The sequence below is a fragment of the Linderina pennispora genome (assembly GCF_002104995.1).
Source record: "Linderina pennispora strain ATCC 12442 chromosome Unknown DL89scaffold_1, whole genome shotgun sequence".
NCBI lineage: Eukaryota > Fungi > Kickxellomycota > Kickxellomycetes > Kickxellales > Kickxellaceae > Linderina > Linderina pennispora.
In genome coordinates, this window is record NW_024468249.1 from 2,914,857 (window position 1) to 2,932,418 (window position 17,562).

General features: G+C 54.7%; 8 protein-coding genes across 8 annotated transcripts; 4 read left to right on the plus strand and 4 right to left on the minus strand.

Annotated features, from left to right (window-relative positions):
- Positions 1-199: 199 nt before the first annotated feature.
- On the minus strand, positions 200-2,039 carry DL89DRAFT_24040 (uncharacterized protein). Its single transcript, XM_040885001.1, has one exon. The coding sequence runs from the start codon at positions 1,709-1,711 to the stop codon at positions 248-250; it is 1,464 nt and encodes a 487-aa protein (XP_040748098.1). The 5' UTR covers positions 1,712-2,039; the 3' UTR covers positions 200-247.
- A 3,116-nt stretch (positions 2,040-5,155) lies between these two features.
- On the plus strand, positions 5,156-5,509 carry DL89DRAFT_220377 (translational machinery component; the record flags this gene model as incomplete). Its single annotated transcript, XM_040884449.1, has 1 exon — positions 5,156-5,509. The coding sequence occupies one exon, from the start codon at positions 5,156-5,158 to the stop codon at positions 5,507-5,509; it is 354 nt and encodes a 117-aa protein (XP_040748099.1).
- A 2,164-nt stretch (positions 5,510-7,673) lies between these two features.
- DL89DRAFT_24057 (NAD(P)-binding protein) lies at positions 7,674-8,700 on the minus strand. Its single transcript, XM_040885003.1, has one exon. It carries the CDS (start codon positions 8,602-8,604, stop codon positions 7,915-7,917), a length of 690 nt encoding a protein of 229 aa, XP_040748100.1. The 5' UTR covers positions 8,605-8,700; the 3' UTR covers positions 7,674-7,914.
- A 96-nt stretch (positions 8,701-8,796) lies between these two features.
- On the minus strand, positions 8,797-9,366 carry DL89DRAFT_220237 (translation elongation factor P; the record flags this gene model as incomplete). The annotated part of the gene is made up of 1 exon (XM_040884439.1): positions 8,797-9,366. One exon carries the CDS (start codon positions 9,364-9,366, stop codon positions 8,797-8,799), a length of 570 nt encoding a protein of 189 aa, XP_040748101.1.
- Positions 9,367-9,639: 273 nt separating this feature from the next.
- DL89DRAFT_320305 (uncharacterized protein) lies at positions 9,640-11,958 on the plus strand. The gene is made up of 3 exons (XM_040891197.1): positions 9,640-10,070; positions 10,303-10,373; positions 10,503-11,958. The coding sequence occupies exons 1-3, from the start codon at positions 9,749-9,751 to the stop codon at positions 11,838-11,840; spliced, it is 1,731 nt and encodes a 576-aa protein (XP_040748102.1). The 5' UTR covers positions 9,640-9,748; the 3' UTR covers positions 11,841-11,958.
- Positions 11,959-12,393: 435 nt separating this feature from the next.
- DL89DRAFT_264677 (ATPase, V0 complex, subunit D) lies at positions 12,394-13,458 on the plus strand. Its single transcript, XM_040886341.1, has one exon. The coding sequence runs from the start codon at positions 12,446-12,448 to the stop codon at positions 13,328-13,330; it is 885 nt and encodes a 294-aa protein (XP_040748103.1). The 5' UTR covers positions 12,394-12,445; the 3' UTR covers positions 13,331-13,458.
- A 110-nt stretch (positions 13,459-13,568) lies between these two features.
- DL89DRAFT_290352 (uncharacterized protein) lies at positions 13,569-14,520 on the minus strand (the record flags this gene model as incomplete). The annotated part of the gene is made up of 2 exons (XM_040890074.1): positions 13,569-13,842; positions 14,126-14,520. 2 exons carry the CDS (start codon positions 14,518-14,520, stop codon positions 13,569-13,571), a joined length of 669 nt encoding a protein of 222 aa, XP_040748104.1.
- Positions 14,521-15,383: 863 nt separating this feature from the next.
- Positions 15,384-17,027, plus strand: DL89DRAFT_254661 (uncharacterized protein; the record flags this gene model as incomplete). The annotated part of the gene is made up of 1 exon (XM_040885290.1): positions 15,384-17,027. One exon carries the CDS (start codon positions 15,384-15,386, stop codon positions 17,025-17,027), a length of 1,644 nt encoding a protein of 547 aa, XP_040748105.1.
- Positions 17,028-17,562: the final 535 nt, after the last annotated feature.

The following is a 17,562-nucleotide window of genomic DNA, read 5'->3' on the forward strand; positions in this document are numbered from 1 at the left end:
GCCAGCAGCATGCTTTTCGGGCACAGCGATGGCTGGGGAAGTATAGGGATTGTAAACACCTGTCCCTCCACAGCAGCCTTCTTTATGCTGGATGAGAGCGATCTGACTACCAATGTCTCAGCACACACCCACTCGAAGCCGATGTCATAGATTGGGTAAAAGGAATGAGAAATTACAGACGTGCCAAAAGATTATGCGGGAAAATGGGGAAGATAAAAATAGCCTGCGCTTGCCAAGAGCCGGCCCCTCACTCGTATGCTCGATGGGGCTGCGGGCTTGGCTCCTGGTACTCGGCACCACTGCCTGGCGATGGCTGGAAATCGTGCTGTGTCTGGTACCCAAAGTATCCGTGGCCTGCAGGTGGTTGCGTGGCATAGGCATTGCTGGGCGCGTACGATACCTGCGGGGCAGGGTTTGCTGGCGGGTATGGCGTCTTGACAAAGGTGGAGTGGTGAGGGGCGCCACCAGCACTAGGGTAAGACGCGCCCGCATTCTGGTCGAACTGCACGCCAGTGCCATACGACGTGTTTCCATATGACTGCGAAAGCTGTGTAGTGGTAGTTATCTGCAGTGGCTGCTGTGGCGGTGGTTGTACATCATACGAGCTGTTGCTGACGGTGGCCCATGGATTGAACCCCTGCGGGCCGTCTTGTGCCATAGGCGTCTCATATGCGTAAGAGCTCTCAAATTGCACCTGCCCGGCTGTGTTTTGCTGCTGGCGGCCAGCGCTGTCAAACATGCTGTCGCGAGTCGGCTCCGTATCCAGCTTGTATGGATCTGTCCCCTCGCCGTGCGTCGGCACCACCACGGGGCGGAAGTCGGCGTCGGACGGCGGCAGTTCACCAATAGGCTCGACCCTTGTTGCCTTCAAGTCGCGCGCAACAAAAGTCAGTGCCCACACCAAGCACGATATGGTCTCAGGTACGGTCGTCAAAAAGAACAGGTACAGGCGACGCTTGTCCGTGTCCAGCTTTATGACACGCAGCGCTACCAGCATGTAAAACAGACTGCGCACAAACAGCAGGAATGCAGTGATGTAAAAGGACATGCGCACACGCGGCGCCTGGTACACCATGGCCTCGTGGACAGTGAAGCGCACAACTGTGCCCAAGTACACAACCGACAGGACAAGGAAGCCGATTTCGGCCACCTTTAGCGTTGTTTTAGGCATGTCACTTGGAGTTTTGAGCCAGTCAATCTGGCCAGCAGCCTCCAGGCTGCCGAATACAACGCTGGCTACAGCCGACACTCCTGCCATCACAATGGTTATGCGGTTCCAGCTGACGCCCGAGCGGATAGCAGCCCACTTTGCGAGTAGCAGGAGCGCACCAAACATCAGGAACATGAAGGATGCAGCGTAGACCTTGTGGCCCTGGTCGTTCATCGACTTGTCTTCCCGAATGGCGCCAATTGCTGATAGAAGCCAGCCGATGGCGCTGAGCACGGTGAACAGAAGTGCGGGGAGCAGTGGGGTAAAGCGGAGGCGTACCACTTGCCACAGCAGCAACAGAAAGCTGGCAGCCAGCACGCCAGCCACGACAATGCCGCCGATTTTGTCAATGTTTTTCTCTATGGACGACTCAGCAGCCATGGTGTAATAACCTGTGGAAAAAATGTGCTTGTAAGCTAAACAGAAACTGAGCAGAAGAGCGCAGGCAGCCCACGCGTGTGCAGTAGTTGACCACGGCGCTGATCTGCAGCTGCAGTTCATTGTTGGACAAAGCCTTGACGTCTCTGAGGTCACGTTTTCAGTACTCCCAGGCTACTGAGAAAACACAGTCTATCCCACTAATGCCGTGAACACCAAAACAGTCGAGAAGAAGGGAACTGTTATAGCGGTTGTGTGCACTGCCTTTGTGGTTCTTGCGGTGCCCGCTATGAACTTAGGGACATGGAGTAGGAAAGGAGCTGGCTGGACTCGCTGGAGCCAGCTCGGCACAAGCTGGCCAGCAAGTGGAACATAGCCACATCACAACTCACCCACACGCTAGTTGCGCTGCGGCCGTGACGCCTGTGCCGTCACTATACGTGGAAGCTGCAGATCAGGTGTGCGCCTGGAAGTAATAACCGGTGAGAATCAACAAATCAAACACTTGACCAAAATATTTTTTTTCATCTCTTGCTGCCTTGCCAGCGGGCAAGTAGTCAGCGAGGGAGGACGGATAGCCACCTACTCTCTTCCTGCTCTTGCCCCCATTGCGCTACTCACAATTTCACCCTATATTTTCCAACCACGCCAATGGCAGAAATTCGCGACAACCCGTATCTGGCGCACATGCAGACAGACACCGATCCCGCCGAGCGGGCCACGCGCAACGAAGCCTTCAACGCCCTGGTGCCTGGCCAGACTACTGCCGAGCAGCAGGAGGCGGCCGAGGATGCGCAGTTCAGCGGTTTTACAGATCGCGAGTACAGCGACAAATACAAGAAGATCCTGGGGACGCGTCGCGGCCTTCCTGTCAACAAGCAGCGCCAGAGCTTTTTGGAGCTGATCCACAACAACCAGTTCGTTGTGCTCGTGGGAGAGACCGGGTCCGGAAAGACCACGCAGATCCCGCAGTACCTGCTCATGGACATGCTGCCGCAGCTTGACGGAAAGCTCATTGCGTGTACGCAGCCGCGGCGAGTGGCAGCTATGAGTGTTGCGCAGCGTGTGGCGGACGAGATGGACGTGAAGCTGGGCAAGGAAGTCGGCTACTCGATCCGTTTCGAGGACTGCACTTCGAGCAACACCGTCCTCAAGTATTGTACTGACGGTATGCTGCTGCGCGAGGCTATGTCGGACAACATGCTGACGCGGTACTCGGCCATCATCATCGACGAAGCGCACGAGCGCACGTTGTCGACGGATATTCTGATGTCGCTAATGAAGAACATTGCCCGGCGCCGCTCTGACATCAAGATCATTGTCATGAGTGCCACGCTGGATGCTGGCAAGTTCCAAAAGTACTTCAACGACGCGCCCCTGCTGACAGTCCCCGGGCGCACGTTCCCGGTCCAGACCCTTTATACACCCGAGCCCGAGCGCGACTACCTGGAGGCGGCGATCAAGACTGCCCTGCAGGTCCACGCCACAGAGCCTGAGGGTGATATTCTGGTGTTCCTGACTGGTGAGGAGGAGATCGAAGAGGCGTGCCGCATGCTGCGTGCGCGTGGCGACGACCTGATCCGCCGCGCCAATGCCGGACCCTTGCTTGTTGTGCCCCTGTACTCGACCCTGCCACCCAACATGCAGCAGCGCATCTTTGACAAGGCGCCTGAGCCCAGGAACCCTGGCGGTTCCCCCGGCCGCAAGATTGTCGTGTCGACGAATATTGCCGAGACATCGCTAACTATCGACGGCATTGTCTATGTCATTGACCCTGGGTTTGCAAAGCAAAAGGTGTACAACCCGCGCGTGCGTGTCGAGTCTCTGCTGGTGTCGCCCATTTCGCGTGCCGCTGCGCAGCAGCGTGCTGGCCGTGCCGGCCGTACCAGGCCAGGCAAATGCTTCCGGCTGTACACCGAGAAGTCGTACAACAACGATCTGATTGAGCAGACGTACCCGGAGATCCTGCGCAGCAATCTGGGCACCATCGTCTTGCAGCTCAAGAAGCTCGGCATCGACGATCTGGTCCACCTTGATCTGATGGACCCGTGCGCGCCCGAGGTCCTGATGCGCGCCCTGGAGCTGCTTCATTATCTGGGAGCCTTGGACGACGAGGCAAATCTTACCCCCATCGGTCACATCATCTCCGACTTCCCGATCGACCCGCAGTTGTCAAAGATGATTATCAGCTCGGCTGACTACGGGTGCAGCAATGAGGCCCTGTCAATTGCCGCGATGCTGTCTGTGCCCAATGTCTTTTTGCGTCCGCGCGAGGCACAGCGCGCAGCCGATCTGGCCAAGGGCGAGTTTGCGCACATGGATGGCGACCACATGACGCTGCTGAACGTCTATCATGCATACAAGAGTACTGACGAGGCGAATCATTCGCAGTGGTGCTGGGACAACTTTTTGCAGTACCGCTCGCTCAAGGCCGCCGACAATATCCGCGAGCAGCTGAGGCGCATTGCGGTCAAGCACGAGATCCCACTGGTTTCAAATTCATTCAACAGCCCGCAGTACTACCCGCAGATCCGTAGGGCGCTGACAGCAGGTTACTTCATGCAGGTCGCCCATCTTGAGCGCAACGGACAGTACTTGACGGTCAAGGATAACCAGATTGTGCTGCTGCACCCGTCGTCCGTGCTGACACGTAAGCCTGAGTGGGTTATGTACAACGAGTTTGTACTGACCAAGCGCCACTACATCCGCACCGTTACCGAGGTCAAGCCCGAGTGGTTGCTGGAGATCGCCCCGCAATACTACCACTTGCCCAGCTTCCCGCCGTGCGAGGGCAAGCGTATTTTGGAGAAGATTGCACTCAAGAACGAGATCATGCGGGAGGAAAACGAAGAAAGCGACAAGAAGAAGCGCAAGAAGGAAAAGAGGGACAAGAAGGACAAGAAGGACAAGAAGGACAAGAGGGAGAAGAAGGACAAGAAGGACAGGAAGCACAAAAACTAGATGGTCTTTGAAGTGTACATGTGAGCTTTCCCCATTCAGAATTACACTCTTGGCACATGCTGTGATCACGACAGTAATACTCACTGATCAGATCAGCTGTTTTTCTGGTGCACGATCCAAAGCGTGGTTTTACGATAAGTTTTTCAAATTCCACTCTTCTTTGCTTGCATTTGCAATTTGGCTCATTTTCGTTGAATCGGTTTTGCACAGACCGTCGCTGCTGTAGAAACACGCTTTGATAACAAGGACACTGATATGCTCGCACAACGGACACTACGGTATGTGCTGGCGCGCCCGATCACGCCTCTGGCCCTCGGCAGAACCCAGCAACAGCGCCTGTACACAGACAAGCCCACAGAGCCCGCTGCCCCCACAGCCGAGCCCACCACAAAGGCCAACGAACCTGCGAAGAAGGGTGACGCAAGCACGGCGGCGTTTGGCTCGCTCCTGGACAGCCTCGGCAGCAGCAAGAGCGCGGGTCAGGCGCTGGGGCGGTACAGCAACCTGTTGAGCCGTGATGCGCCGATGAAGGGTGACTATGCTGGATTCAGCGGATCGGGAAAGTACGGCGGCGTCTCGCGGCAGGGCGAGGTTGAGGAGGATCCGATGGACACGCTGGTGCTGCATGTCCACGCGTCATCAAATAACACGATCCTGTCGCTGACGGACGCGAATGGCCGGGTGATTGTCAATGCCAGCGGCGGTACTGTCGGGTTCAAGAAGGCGCAGAGGGCTGGGTTTGAGCCTGCATATCAGGCCACGGTGCACATTGCGAACGCGGTCAGAGAGAAGGCGATTCCCGTGAACAAGGTCGAGCTGAGGCTGAAGGGATTTGGCGCTGGACGTGATGCTGTGTTCAAGGCGGTGCACAGTGTTACTAACTGGGCTGTCTGCCGTGTCGTTGATACCACCCCAGTTCCGTTCAACGGGTGCCGTCCGAAGAAGGCGCGGCGTCTGTGACGAGTAGTTCACACTTTTTACGCTACCTCCCAAAATGAAATCCATACTAGAAATACTCTGCTCGCGATGCGAGCTCGGCTACTAGTCAGCATGGGCTGACACGTCGATAAGAGCACCACGGCGAACTGGTCATTTGAACATGTCGGATGGTTGTTGGTGCAATGGCGATCATGGACATCTCCCATCTTGATGGCCTACTCAGTGCAGGCGCTTCAGCGCTGGTTCGCTGCTACATGCCTCTTGCGCGGCCTCTTTGTTGCCGGTGTGGTGCCAGAAGCATTGGCAGCAATGGCCGTAGACCGACAGAACCGTTCAGGAATACTGCCTGAATCACAGAGTGACTGGAAAATGAGTCTGAAGTTTAGAACTGCTGCGAGATCGCGGTTCAAGAGCCGAGACGAATAGGCCCGCCTGTATTGTGCCATGGCCCGCTTACATGACTCGCTTGTACAGCGGAGAAGGCCATGGCACTTCACAGTTGGGTTTTTCGATCTCTGGTAGGGCCGCGGGTTGGGAACATGCCGGAATGTCTGCTGCTGCAGCCGATGCACCTGCAAGTGAATCGGCCGTTACTGCTGCAGGTGCTGCAGTGGCCTCTGTTTCATCTGATGGCATCTTCGCTGCTTCGCGTGCAGCCTTCTTGGCCAATTTTTCGCCCTTTTCTGCTGCTTTCCTTGCCTCTGTTGCTACCCTCTTTGCTGCACTGATCTTGGTAACCTGCTCGCGTGTTTTCGAAATAAACGCCTGCTTGATTATTTGCTTGTCTAAGCGCACATGGCCTGGGATCTATGATGTCCGCAGAGGCAAGCATTGGGGGGGGGAGACTTGCCAAGCTGCTCATTCTCGATAAGCTGGCATAGACGAATGTATGCACGCAGATGCTTAAGTGGATTTACCTTGGCATCATAGTATCGGCTGTCTTTGGCAAATCTGTACTTGGCATCATAGGCATTGAGGACTGGTGCCAGCTTGTTGTAGATTGCAAGCATCGGTGGGGTGAGCACACTGAGGTCAGGGTGCCTAGAGGCAACTGCCTGGCGGAGCTTCTGTGCAGGTGTATAAATACACACTTGACATGCATTATTGAACTCAGCCTTGGACACATTGCCCATTGTACTGTGCAGTGTGTTTTTGCGGCTGCGAATATCAATCAATTTGGCCAGAATCCGCTGTAGGCAAGTGCCATAGTGCAACACAATATTGTTCTTGTATGCTGTTAGCAGCTCGGTATCAACATATGTTGCTACTTGATTCATGTCGCATACACCATGTAGCTCGATATCGCCATTATGCAATAGATAATCATAAATATGGTATCTAACTACATCACCGAAATCTGCACTCGACAGTTTTGACTTGTCCTTCCGGTTGACGAAGTCCTCGGCAGATATGACAGTCTTCGCCTTCAGGTTGCAATAAATGAATAAATAAATAAAACGAAAAAAACCCTTTTTCACAAATGTTGCTGGGTCAAAAGCATCATTGTCAGCTAGTTGATGGAGTAGTATCCATCGTGCAAGCATGTATGTATGCTCTTTGATGATATTGACGCTGTGTACAAATTGCTCTAGGCGGGGCAACATAGAATAACCGAAGCCAATACCACCAAGTGATGTCTTTATGGCAGTAGTGCTGCAGGTAATGTTCATTTGAGAAATCCAATAGGCAAGTAAGAAGAGAAATGATGCTGTTCAGTTTTGCTTTATTGCGTATGCATAGCATCAAGAACTTTTTATTAAAAATGATCTGGCTTGCATGGTTCTTGGGGCCCTTAGCACTGATACAGTCTCTTGAATAAGTCTATACAGACTGGGTCTATTGTGGCCCAAATACTACCGCTTACGCATGTTCATAAGACAAATTAATTTATAAAATAAACCCACAAATATTGCATGGCCGCTAGAAGAGCTATATGGCCCTATTCAATAGGTGCTCATAAACAAATATCCTAAGAGTGTTGCGCAGCCGGTGATGACCACCATGATGATGCCATGGAAGTTATCAGGCCAACCGACAATGAGAGCAGCTCTTGTGCTGAACCAATGGAGATATCTAGTAGAGACCTGTGACCACTACAATACCAGCTCGTCACCCTGGTTTCACCGATGAGGTCAGATACCGCACAAAATCAAAAGGAGTTTACAGAGCAAACCACCCAAACTCGTGTTGAAGCTCAAAAGAGTTTTATTTGTTTAATAAAAAGGTTCTAGCGGACGGCCGGACACTTTTTCGACTATAAAATCTTATATATAGGTGAAGACACGGCGATGTGCATTATTTACGAAAGCACTGAGCAAGGCTGCCAGAACAAGTCCTGGGGAATAGCCTGTTCGGCACTGGCAACACGATTTCATGGGGATACTGTCCATATCAGTTTTAACGACATATCTCGACGACATAACTAGCTACTCGATCCTGGTGACAGCGTTCTCGGTAATGATCTTGTACAGCCGACCGCTCTCGCATTTGTCCTGAGCACCTGCCCACTTGTACAGCAGCTGCGCGACATCCTCCAGCGGCGTCCACGACGAAGTATCGGCACCTGGCATGCCAGCACGGTTTCCGGGGGTATCCAAAGTAACCGGCAGGATCCCCACCACGCTCCCGTCAACACCGCTGTCGGCCATAGCTAGGCTCTTCACCATCTGGTGCACAGCAGCCTTGGCCATTCCATAGCCGATCATGCCCGGGGTTCCGGCCAGCGCAGGCACGGCGCCGGTCAGCGCCAGCAGACCGCCCTGACGCATGTGCAGGGCAGCAAGATTGGCCGCGATGATTGACGTGTTGATAGACTGCTTGATCGAGAGGTCGGCGTTGGCCAGGAACTCGGCGCTCTTTGCGCTGCCGCCCTGCCAGCCGCCGGCCACGCACAGCACGGCGTCGACCTGGGAGCCTTGCAGGAATGCGGCTAGCTGGGTCTGCACGTGCTGGCCCTGCTGCGGCAGATCGTGGTCGGGCGACACGGTGATGCTGTGGTCAGCGGACACGTTGGCAGCAATGTCGATGCTGATGACCCTCCAGGCCTGCTGCTTGAAGTACTTGACGATGGCGGCTCCAAGCGCGCCGCGGCCTCCGTAGACGATCACTGACTGCATGGTTGTGTTAGTATAGTGCGAGGCTGGGATGGAGTGAAGTAGAGATGCAAGGAGGGGTTTATTTGCCAATGGAGCTCAGGGGGTGGGGCTATTTAAGAAGGAAACGCGCGGCGGGCACCTGCTCCTGAGACTGCTGGTGTTTCCCACGGCCAGCGATCCGCCCTAAACCAGGAACCTGCCGCTTACGGTAGGTCACGCACGGCTCACATACATCGCCTGGTCGATGTCGACGATGATTGTCTCTCCTGGCTTGATAAAGTCGGGCACCGTCACCTTGGCGCCGTTCTCCAGGATAGCCGGCACATATGTGGCTCCCTTGTCCTTGGCAACGCGAACCTCGACGCTGCGCACCTTGTACGCATGCCGTGCTGGCAGCCGCCACGAGATCGGTCCGAGCTCAGGATCCAGCACCTGCACCACCACGTCCATGCCGTCCTCCAGGAAGGCCATCTTGTCTTTGCCGCCCTCGAGGTTCTCCAGCGGCATGCTCAGCTCCTCGAACGTCTGCATGTCCATCAGATGTGCCTTCGACTCGTCGCTGTACAGGTGCTGGAAGTCCCGCTGGATCAGCGTCATCACCTCGAACTCGTCGCTGCCGCGGAACCGCACCTGGGTACGTGCGCCTGTCACCGCGTGCTTCATTGTGAGCTTGATCACCGCCGCCCCGCGGCCTGTGCCGCCGTGGTCCTTGCCCACCACGATCTGGGGCGTGTTCTGGTAGTCGATCACCTGTCCGATGCGCACCGCATTGGGACCCACCATGAGGAACCGCCGCGCTGCTGTTGACGGTGCCCGCAGGGGAGTCCGTGGAAAGTGTGCCAAGGCCGAGCGGAACATGTTCGAATTGGAAGAAGCCGCTGATTTTGAAATAGTAGGGGAACTGCGCGTGAGATAAGCAACCGTCAGAAATCAGAAAACAAAAAAAAAACATCCCCTCGCATTTGTGCGCTGCATCTTCAAACAATGGGGGCGATTTTTCGCTGCTGACAACCCACATGGCGCCCGCATTTTTGGTGAACCCTGCCTCTTTTTCCTCTTCTCCTTCGACCTCGTTAACCCGCCCTTTCTCGCACACCTTCTCTGCTCCGCCTTTTTTGTTTTCCACTTTACACTTCACACTGTTACTCGCAGAACGCAAAGAACCATGTCTTCCGCCGTTGCCAGTGCAGAGGGCAAGCTGGAGGTGCACATAATTGGCGGCCGCAATCTGCCCAACCGCACTCGCTTCGGCAAGCAGGACTCGATAGTCGAGCTTGCCATCGGCACGACCAAGAAGCGGACCCAGGTCGACAAAAAGGGCGGTGCCACGCCGCAGTGGAACGACCGCCTGTTTTTCTCCATCGGCGGGCTCGGGAAGACCCAGCTGATGGTCAGGGCGCTGGAGCTCGACGGCCCCCACAAGTTTGAGGATATTGGGTCGTGCGTGGTCGACCTGGCGAGGATCTTTGAGGAGGAGGAGGTTGACGGTAAGTCATTTTGGTGTGAGACCATTCCACGGCCCTTGGCTGCCAGTGGCCGAACCCCGCACAGGCTGTTCGATGTGCAAGGGAGTTTGCCTAGAACGCTGCCAGAGGCACCTTGGATTTCATCCAGCGAGCATGCAGGTCCTGTTTGGAAGCTGGCCAAGCATCTATTTTGTCTCGGAAAGGAATTTACCTGAAGCTACGCAACATCTAACACGTTCCAGGCTATTTTTAGGATGGTATGCGCTGAAGCATAAAGAGAGGCCTGCTGGTCAGATCTACATCGAGTTCACCTACACGCCAAGGGTAAGAGAGATGCATTCTGCAAGAGTGGCAACAGGAAATCACCGGTCTCGCTGGCGGACTCTGCAATGACAGCAGCAGTCACCCGCAAACATGTATTCTGACATGCACAATCTATCGCTGCTCGTGTAGGATGGCCGGAAACGACCCAGCAAAGCGGATCTTGCGGAGGAAGACGAGCTCGACACAACGATTCCGGCTGTGGCCCCGAAGGTCAGCACACCGGCCGATACATTGGCATCAGCGCCCTCGCCGCTGCCGCCCCAAACCCTCAATGGTAATTCTCAGCCAGGCACGGCAAACACTGCCCCGTCAGGGAAGGCTTCTGGTGCCCCTGCGCGGCCAGCGCTGAGCGAGGTGCGGCCGTACTCGTCTGCCTCAGGGTACCGACCCGAGCTGGTTGCCCAGTACGCCAACAAGCACGGCAAGAAGCCACTGCCAGTGCCGGTGGCCAGCGGGACGATTTCAGGCGGCATGCCACCGGCCATGATGCCCATGGGCACGCAGTTTGGCCAGACCATGCTGCCGGGCCAATTTGCTATGGGCCAGCCCAACATGTTCGGGACCATGGCCAATAATGTGAGTCAGCCTGTGGTCCCCGTACCACCCATGGCCGGAATGCAAGGCCAGGTGCCGCAGCCCATGGGAACCCCGCAGCTAATGAACCTGTTCTCGCCCCCAAACTCTAGCGACATGGCTGTGCAGGGAAAGGTGCTGCCACAGCCGCCAGAGCCCGTGCCGGCATTCAACCCGGCGTATATGGGCGCCAGCATTGCTGCCCAGCCAGCGGCGGCTGCACCACCTGCCCCGTCAAAGGTCTTGCCTCAACCACCAGTCGCTCCCAACAGCCGAGTCACCAACATGGGTCTCGCTGATCAGCCTGCCGGATATCCAGCGCCTAACCAGTCTCCAGGCCACATCCAGCAGCAGCCAATGGTTCAGCAGCAGCCACCGCCACAGCCACAGCAGATTATGACGATGTCGCAGCCGGCCAACATGTCGAGTATCAGCCTGCCGCAGATGCAGTTTCCGAACGATTCAATGATGTTTGTGCCCGACCCGATGATGTCCAATGCTGGCGGATTCATTCCTGGTGGTGCCACGCCTGTGCCTATGATGATGATGCAAGGCCAACCACAGATCCAGCAGATGACAGCGGCTTCACAAATGCAGCTACAACCGGCCATCTACGGCACTATGCAGCCGCAGATGCAGACCATGTACCAGCAAGCCGACCTGCAAATGCAGATGGTGCCCCCCCAGATGGTGCCCCCCCAGATGATGCAACCCCAGATGATGTACCCGCCCGGCGCCGTGCCTGATCCTAGTGCCCCACCAATGATGATGTCGTATGAGAACCTACAGTTCTCCCAGCCAAATTTCCAGCAACCGCAGCAGCCACAGCAGCCGCAGCCGCAATTCAACCCGGCTGCCTATGGAATGCAGCAGCAGTACTACCCGTCGTCATAGGAAGTAGATAATCAAGACATACATGCACTGCCCCTTGTAGATGATATTTAAAATGCTGTTCTTTTTCTCCAAAACCTAAACCCCATCGTTCTTGCAATGCTATACACCATAAACCATCGCCAATGCATCTGAAAAAGGGACCAGCCGAGTGCGCCTGGTGGCCCGTGAGCTGGAACAAGGCCGCGGCTCAGGCGGTTCGCGATGACCGCATCGGGAGGATTGTGTGGCCATTTGGGCTGCTGATTTTCTCGCACTCTTTTCTGTCTCCGCAACTGCTCAAATTTCAGACCTTTTGCATTTACAATCTCTGTTGACGCGTGCAGACGAAAAATGAACGAGATTTACTTCAACGTTGACGGTGGCTTCCTGGAAGGCATCCTGCGCGGGTACCGCGACGGCCTGCTGACCACGCACCAGTACATGAATCTGACCCAATGCGACACTATGGATGGTGAGTTTTATTTGAGGAGCCGGAAAGCCAGCATTCAGCTAGTCTCTTTGTCATCAGCATACGCTCATGCCACCCACATTTCTCTGCCGTAGACTTGAAGCTGCAGCTTGCGACCACAGACTACGGACCGTTCCTGCAGAACGAGCCCTCACCCATGTCGACCTCCACGCTGTCGGCGCGGTGCACCGACGCGCTGGTTCAGGAGTTCCAGTTCCTGCAGCAGAACTCGGCCGAGCCGATCTCAAAGTTCCTTGACTATATCACATACGGGTACATGATCGACAACGTGATCCTGCTGATTACAGGCACGCTGCATGAACGCGACACCCACGACCTGCTGGACAAGTGCCATCCGCTCGGGTTCTTCGACACGATGCCTGCGCTGTGCGTGGCGACGACCGTCCAGGAGCTGTACAACACAGTGATGGTGGACTCGCCGCTGGCGGGGTATTTCCGCGAGTGCCTGTCAGCAGAGGATCTGAACGAGCTGAACATCGAGATCATCCGCAACACGCTCTACAAGGCATATCTGGAGGACTTTAACAGGTACTGCGAGACGCTGGGCGATCCGACGGCGTCGGTGATGGGCGAGGTGCTAAAGTTTGAGGCCGACCGCCGGACGGTCAACATTACGATCAATTCGTTCGGCACCGAGCTGTCCAAGGAGGAGCGCGCGAAGCTGTACCCGCGCCTAGGCAACATGTACCCCGAGGCGCAGACAAAGCTGGCCCGCGTCGACGACATGGACCAGGTGAAGGCTGTGCTGGAGCAGTACAGCGAGTACCGGATGATGCTGGCTGGTGTCAATCTGAATGCGTCGTCAGGTGGTGCTGGTGGCAATGATCTGTCGCTGGAGGACCGGTTCTTTGCGCGCGAGGTCCAGCTCAACAAAGAGTCGTTTGAGCAGCAGTTCCACTACGGTGTGTTCTACTCGTGGCTTCGCCTGAAGGAGCAGGAGATCCGCAACATCGTGTGGATTGCCGAGTGCATCTCCCAGCAGCAGAAGGACAAGGTCGGAAACTACACTGCCATCTACTAAACACCATATATAACCACCTATATTCCCCATATCAGCTTTGGCGCTCTGGCTCCCCTCAGACCTGTTGCCTTTTCTTACCTAGTATCAATTTCTCTAACGTTTTCTTAATGTGGAACACTACCATCGTATGCAAGACATGCTACGTGTGCAGAGGGCAAAGGCATTCGGTGCATCCGCCACTGTCCGATCCATTCGTGGGGCCACTAACGACATGCACATGTCCGCTTGGGATTCTGCGTCACTGATATGCTGACAGAGCCCTTTTGGCCATGGCTATCTCATCGTTTGACACCGGCAGATACTGCACCGCTCCTGCTGGTCCATTGCTAGAGGCTGAGTGTCCAGTTCTGCTGGTTTTGTCCACAATTGCTAGAAGACTGTCAAACTGCTTGTTGACTACCGTTGTGGTGTGCTCCAGCTCATTGCCCACCGCTTCCTTCACTGCCTGCTGGACCATGTCCTCAACACCGCCACTGGTAACTGGAAACCCGTTCAGGTCTGGGAGTTCCTTGCTGCATCTGGTTGACGCGCTAATGCACATGGCGAGGAGATAAATGATATTGAAATTTGAAATGAGGCCTGAGAAAGAGTGTGTGGAGCGGTGTGTGGAAGACCTTTATATAGCCCTGCCAAGCTGCACCCCTGTGATTCATCGAACTGAGCTGCTGCCACTAATGTCTTCAACATCATACTTGTGCACAGCTGCTGCCTAAACACGCTATCTAGTGCAGCAAAGCACGGCATTCTATGCAGCTAGCTGTCACGGCGACAGTACCGCACTCACCGACAGAAAACTGGTGTCCATTGGGACAGCGGTGCCAGGTAACACGGCCCATGGCCTGCTTCACCATGTTGATCTCGCTTGGCGTTATCGGCAGGTATTGCACAGCAGGAGGCACCGGCTTCTTGCTCTCCTCAGTGCGCGCCTTCTTCGAGTATCTGCGCTCCATGTCCAAGTCATCGCGAATCTCGTCCAACTTCTGGCCAAACACGCGGTTTTCCTCTTCAATCCGCTCCATGAACTTGTCGAGCTTCGTGGCAAGCCTTCCCAGCTCTCCCTTGACTGCTTCCTTGACGTTTTTCTTGACTGCCTGTTGTATAATCTCTTCGATGTAGCGGCGTCCTGATACACTGCTGACTAGGTCGTCAAGCTTCTCGCCACGTCCTGCGCTGTTTCTGGTGATTGGCATGGTGAAATGAACGGTGTTAAAGATGTTCAGCGCTGATACTCTGTAGATAGAAGGGACAGGTAGCTGCTGACTTGAAAGATGGCCCGCTCCTGACTCCTTTTAAGCTAGAGCTATACATCGGCATGCTGCCTCAAGCACTGTCCATGATCAATCGAACTAAGGTCTGGCGCAATATATCGCATCCGAAGACATGCTTACATCACTGGCCATGTGAGCAGCTGCAATCTGGTTGGTGGCGCATGCTGGTGCGTAGTCACTGGAAATTGTACATGTTAAGCAGCAGCACCAAAACACGCGTAGGTTTCCTGCGTATAAGCAATACACTTCATCCACTTCAGTAATAGCGAGTACATAGAGGTGCCGCAACCTCTGCAGTATCCCTACCCCCTCCTGTAGTTTGTAAGCACTGCTTCCATTAAATCGCATATTAGTCTAGAATATATGCATGTTGTCTATAGCTGCCTGCGCATCGCAACAATGATATTTTTATGACTGCCCAGGGCTAAAAAAAAAAAAAAAAGATCCCTCCCTCCGGCTGTGGCATCTGCAGTAGTCAACTTTTTTGACTGAATGGAACAACGCATTCTCTACCTTCTATTTATTTCGTAATTCCGCACCAGTCGGCCCGTGCTCAAACACGCTTATTGCCTGAATACAGTGCCAATCCTGCATCCTGATGGATGTGCAGGCATGTTCTCATGATTTTTTGGGCTACGCATTGGTTCCCGCGTGGTACGGATTCTTAGCGTTATAAAAAGGGAGGACAGTACGCCCAGAATCCTGGAATGAACCCCCTCTACTCTCCGCTTCTTTCTTTCTTATTGCAGCACAGCCCACCTTTTTACAGTACTCTCTTCACAGCCATGAGCCGACCCACCCTGCAACTGAACACACTAGCTAATGGCGATATTGTGCGAAGAACACTGGCAATAGCCAGCAATACAATCCTCAATGGCAACTATGGCATTCAGGAGCACCGCTGCGTGGCCCTCCTTGCCACCGTCTGTCGCAAATGGGAGGAACACCTGCGTCTCTGCCTTCACAGCACCGTCATCTTGGAGTACGTCAGTAACGAGCGCGCGGTAGACGACACTTGGGGGAAGTGGCTGCAGAATAGCTTATTCAGGCGTGAGGCGCGCTACCTATGGATGTCGAACTCGGGATCAGTTGAATACTCGTCTATGCAGGATTATTGCAAAGAATTGCGGATTGTCAATAAGACCGGCGAGAACACCTTTGAATTCGCGAGCGCACTTTTCCAGATTGGGTTCGCTGTTTCCTTGTGGCCAGGGATCAGGTCGCTCAGATTTGTTGGGTCATTTGTCGCGAGCTCCGGTGGGTTTGACGATAGCGCAGCCGAGGCAGCGAGCGCGCTCATCGCTCAGTGTCTCCCGGGCCTCACCGCCATCGACCATGCCTCATGCGCAGGGTACTCTAGCAGCCACCTCACAGAGGTAATTGACCGCCTGGCATGCCACTACCTCCCACAGCTCCAATCGCTCTCGTTGACTGGCATATACCCGCAGCGTCAGCTCAGGCTATCAGCTGAGGGTCTGACCAAAGTCGAATTTGACGCGTCGGCGATTGCAGACAAGATCGAGCCCTCATGTATCCCCGTCACCCAGCTCCACACGCTGCGCATCACAAACATGACCTGTGCATTCCCATGGCGCAACTTTGCCGACACAGGCTCGACACACATCGAGTTTACAAACCTGCAGCGGCTCGAACTGACATTTGCACGCAACACCAGCGAGCCTGTGCCCATCGGAGCCGACCTCAAGCGGCTGCAGTTCCCTCGACTGCGGCACCTTCACATCAGTCGCTCATTCGATGCGTTCACAAACTTTTACTCCGTCTTCAGTCCGTCATCGCTGGATTCATTCAATGCGCTTGAGAGCATGCGACATGTTGAGGAAATCGACACGGACATCATTAGTTCATTGACCAGGCTCACACTGAACACAACAAAAGATACCGTGGCTCTGGATCCAAACTGGCTGGCAGCAATCGACAGATACCTCTCGACAGACTCAACAGTTCAGAATGCATGCATAGGTGGGTTCCCGTATGCGTTCACAGGCGCCATTTGCTGGCCTGGGTTGAAGCGGCTAACGCTGGAAGTCCACTCGATAGACTGGCAGAGCGTTGGACACCTTCTCGCCCAGCTTCCTTCACTGTGGTATTTGGAGGTCTGGTACAACCACCTGCAGCCATTCTGTAGTCAGCCCGAACGGCAAACTGAAGGAACTGCACCACTCCTGCGCACCACTGCTACACCAAAACCACTCAGCACAAGTCTCCAAGAACTCATTGTATACATCGACGATCCGTGGACAGTCGCTCTTGATATGGCCACGCTGTGCAGCCTCATCTCGCGGCTTCCATCTCTACTGAAAGTCAAAGTCCCAGAGGATACTGTTGCTGAAATGGAGGACTATGTGCAGACGAACAGCAGAGCATTCGACACCCAGCCGACATTTCTCAGAGCCACTTTTGCTACATAAATACACCAATTTGCTTCCTTTGTACACACTGATGAAAGCTATCGGCCTACGAAGGTCTCCCAGGATCCTTTTGGCTTGCCAGATATATTCGCCGTATTCTTTTTTGCCTTCCAAAAGTACTCACGGGGAACACTGGCCATAGCGACACCAACATCCAAAAATCGACTCCAGGACTGTCACTCCAGCGCTCAGCCCAGGAACCACCACCCGATCTGGACAGCCACAAGCAGCTCTTGTGCAGTGGGCTAGCGCAGTGGGACCCCTCGCGTGTGCTGCATGCATAAAGTTGATGGCAGCCTGCACCACATCCAGCCAATAACCGACTGTACCCGGTCATACGATCTGGGATAACTCTGTAAAATATAGGCCCAGTCAACATCCGACCCGGACGGAACGCAAGTGGAACCACAAAGTGGCCAGCGTATCCATGCAAGGATACAGAGTGTGCTGACCATGACCGCCCCCAAAGGCTCCCCCATCCTGGCTCACCAGACAGACCACATCAGCACAAATACTCTTCATTTGTGCTGAATAC

Excerpts from the sequence above, each read along its gene's own strand:
- DL89DRAFT_264677 (XM_040886341.1), top strand. The coding sequence starts at position 12,446 with ATGTCGACCTCCACGCTGTCGGCGCGGTGCACCGACGCGCTGGTTCAG.
- DL89DRAFT_320305 (XM_040891197.1), top strand. The coding sequence starts at position 9,749 with ATGTCTTCCGCCGTTGCCAGTGCAGAGGGCAAGCTGGAGGTGCACATA. Across the intron at positions 10,071-10,302 it reads TGAGGAGGAGGAGGTTGACG|GATGGTATGCGCTGAAGCAT; the intron begins GTAAGTCATTTT and ends GGCTATTTTTAG. Across the intron at positions 10,374-10,502 it reads AGTTCACCTACACGCCAAGG|GATGGCCGGAAACGACCCAG; the intron begins GTAAGAGAGATG and ends CTGCTCGTGTAG.
- DL89DRAFT_24040 (XM_040885001.1), bottom strand. The coding sequence starts at position 1,711 with ATGAACTGCAGCTGCAGATCAGCGCCGTGGTCAACTACTGCACACGCG.
- DL89DRAFT_24057 (XM_040885003.1), bottom strand. The coding sequence starts at position 8,604 with ATGCAGTCAGTGATCGTCTACGGAGGCCGCGGCGCGCTTGGAGCCGCC.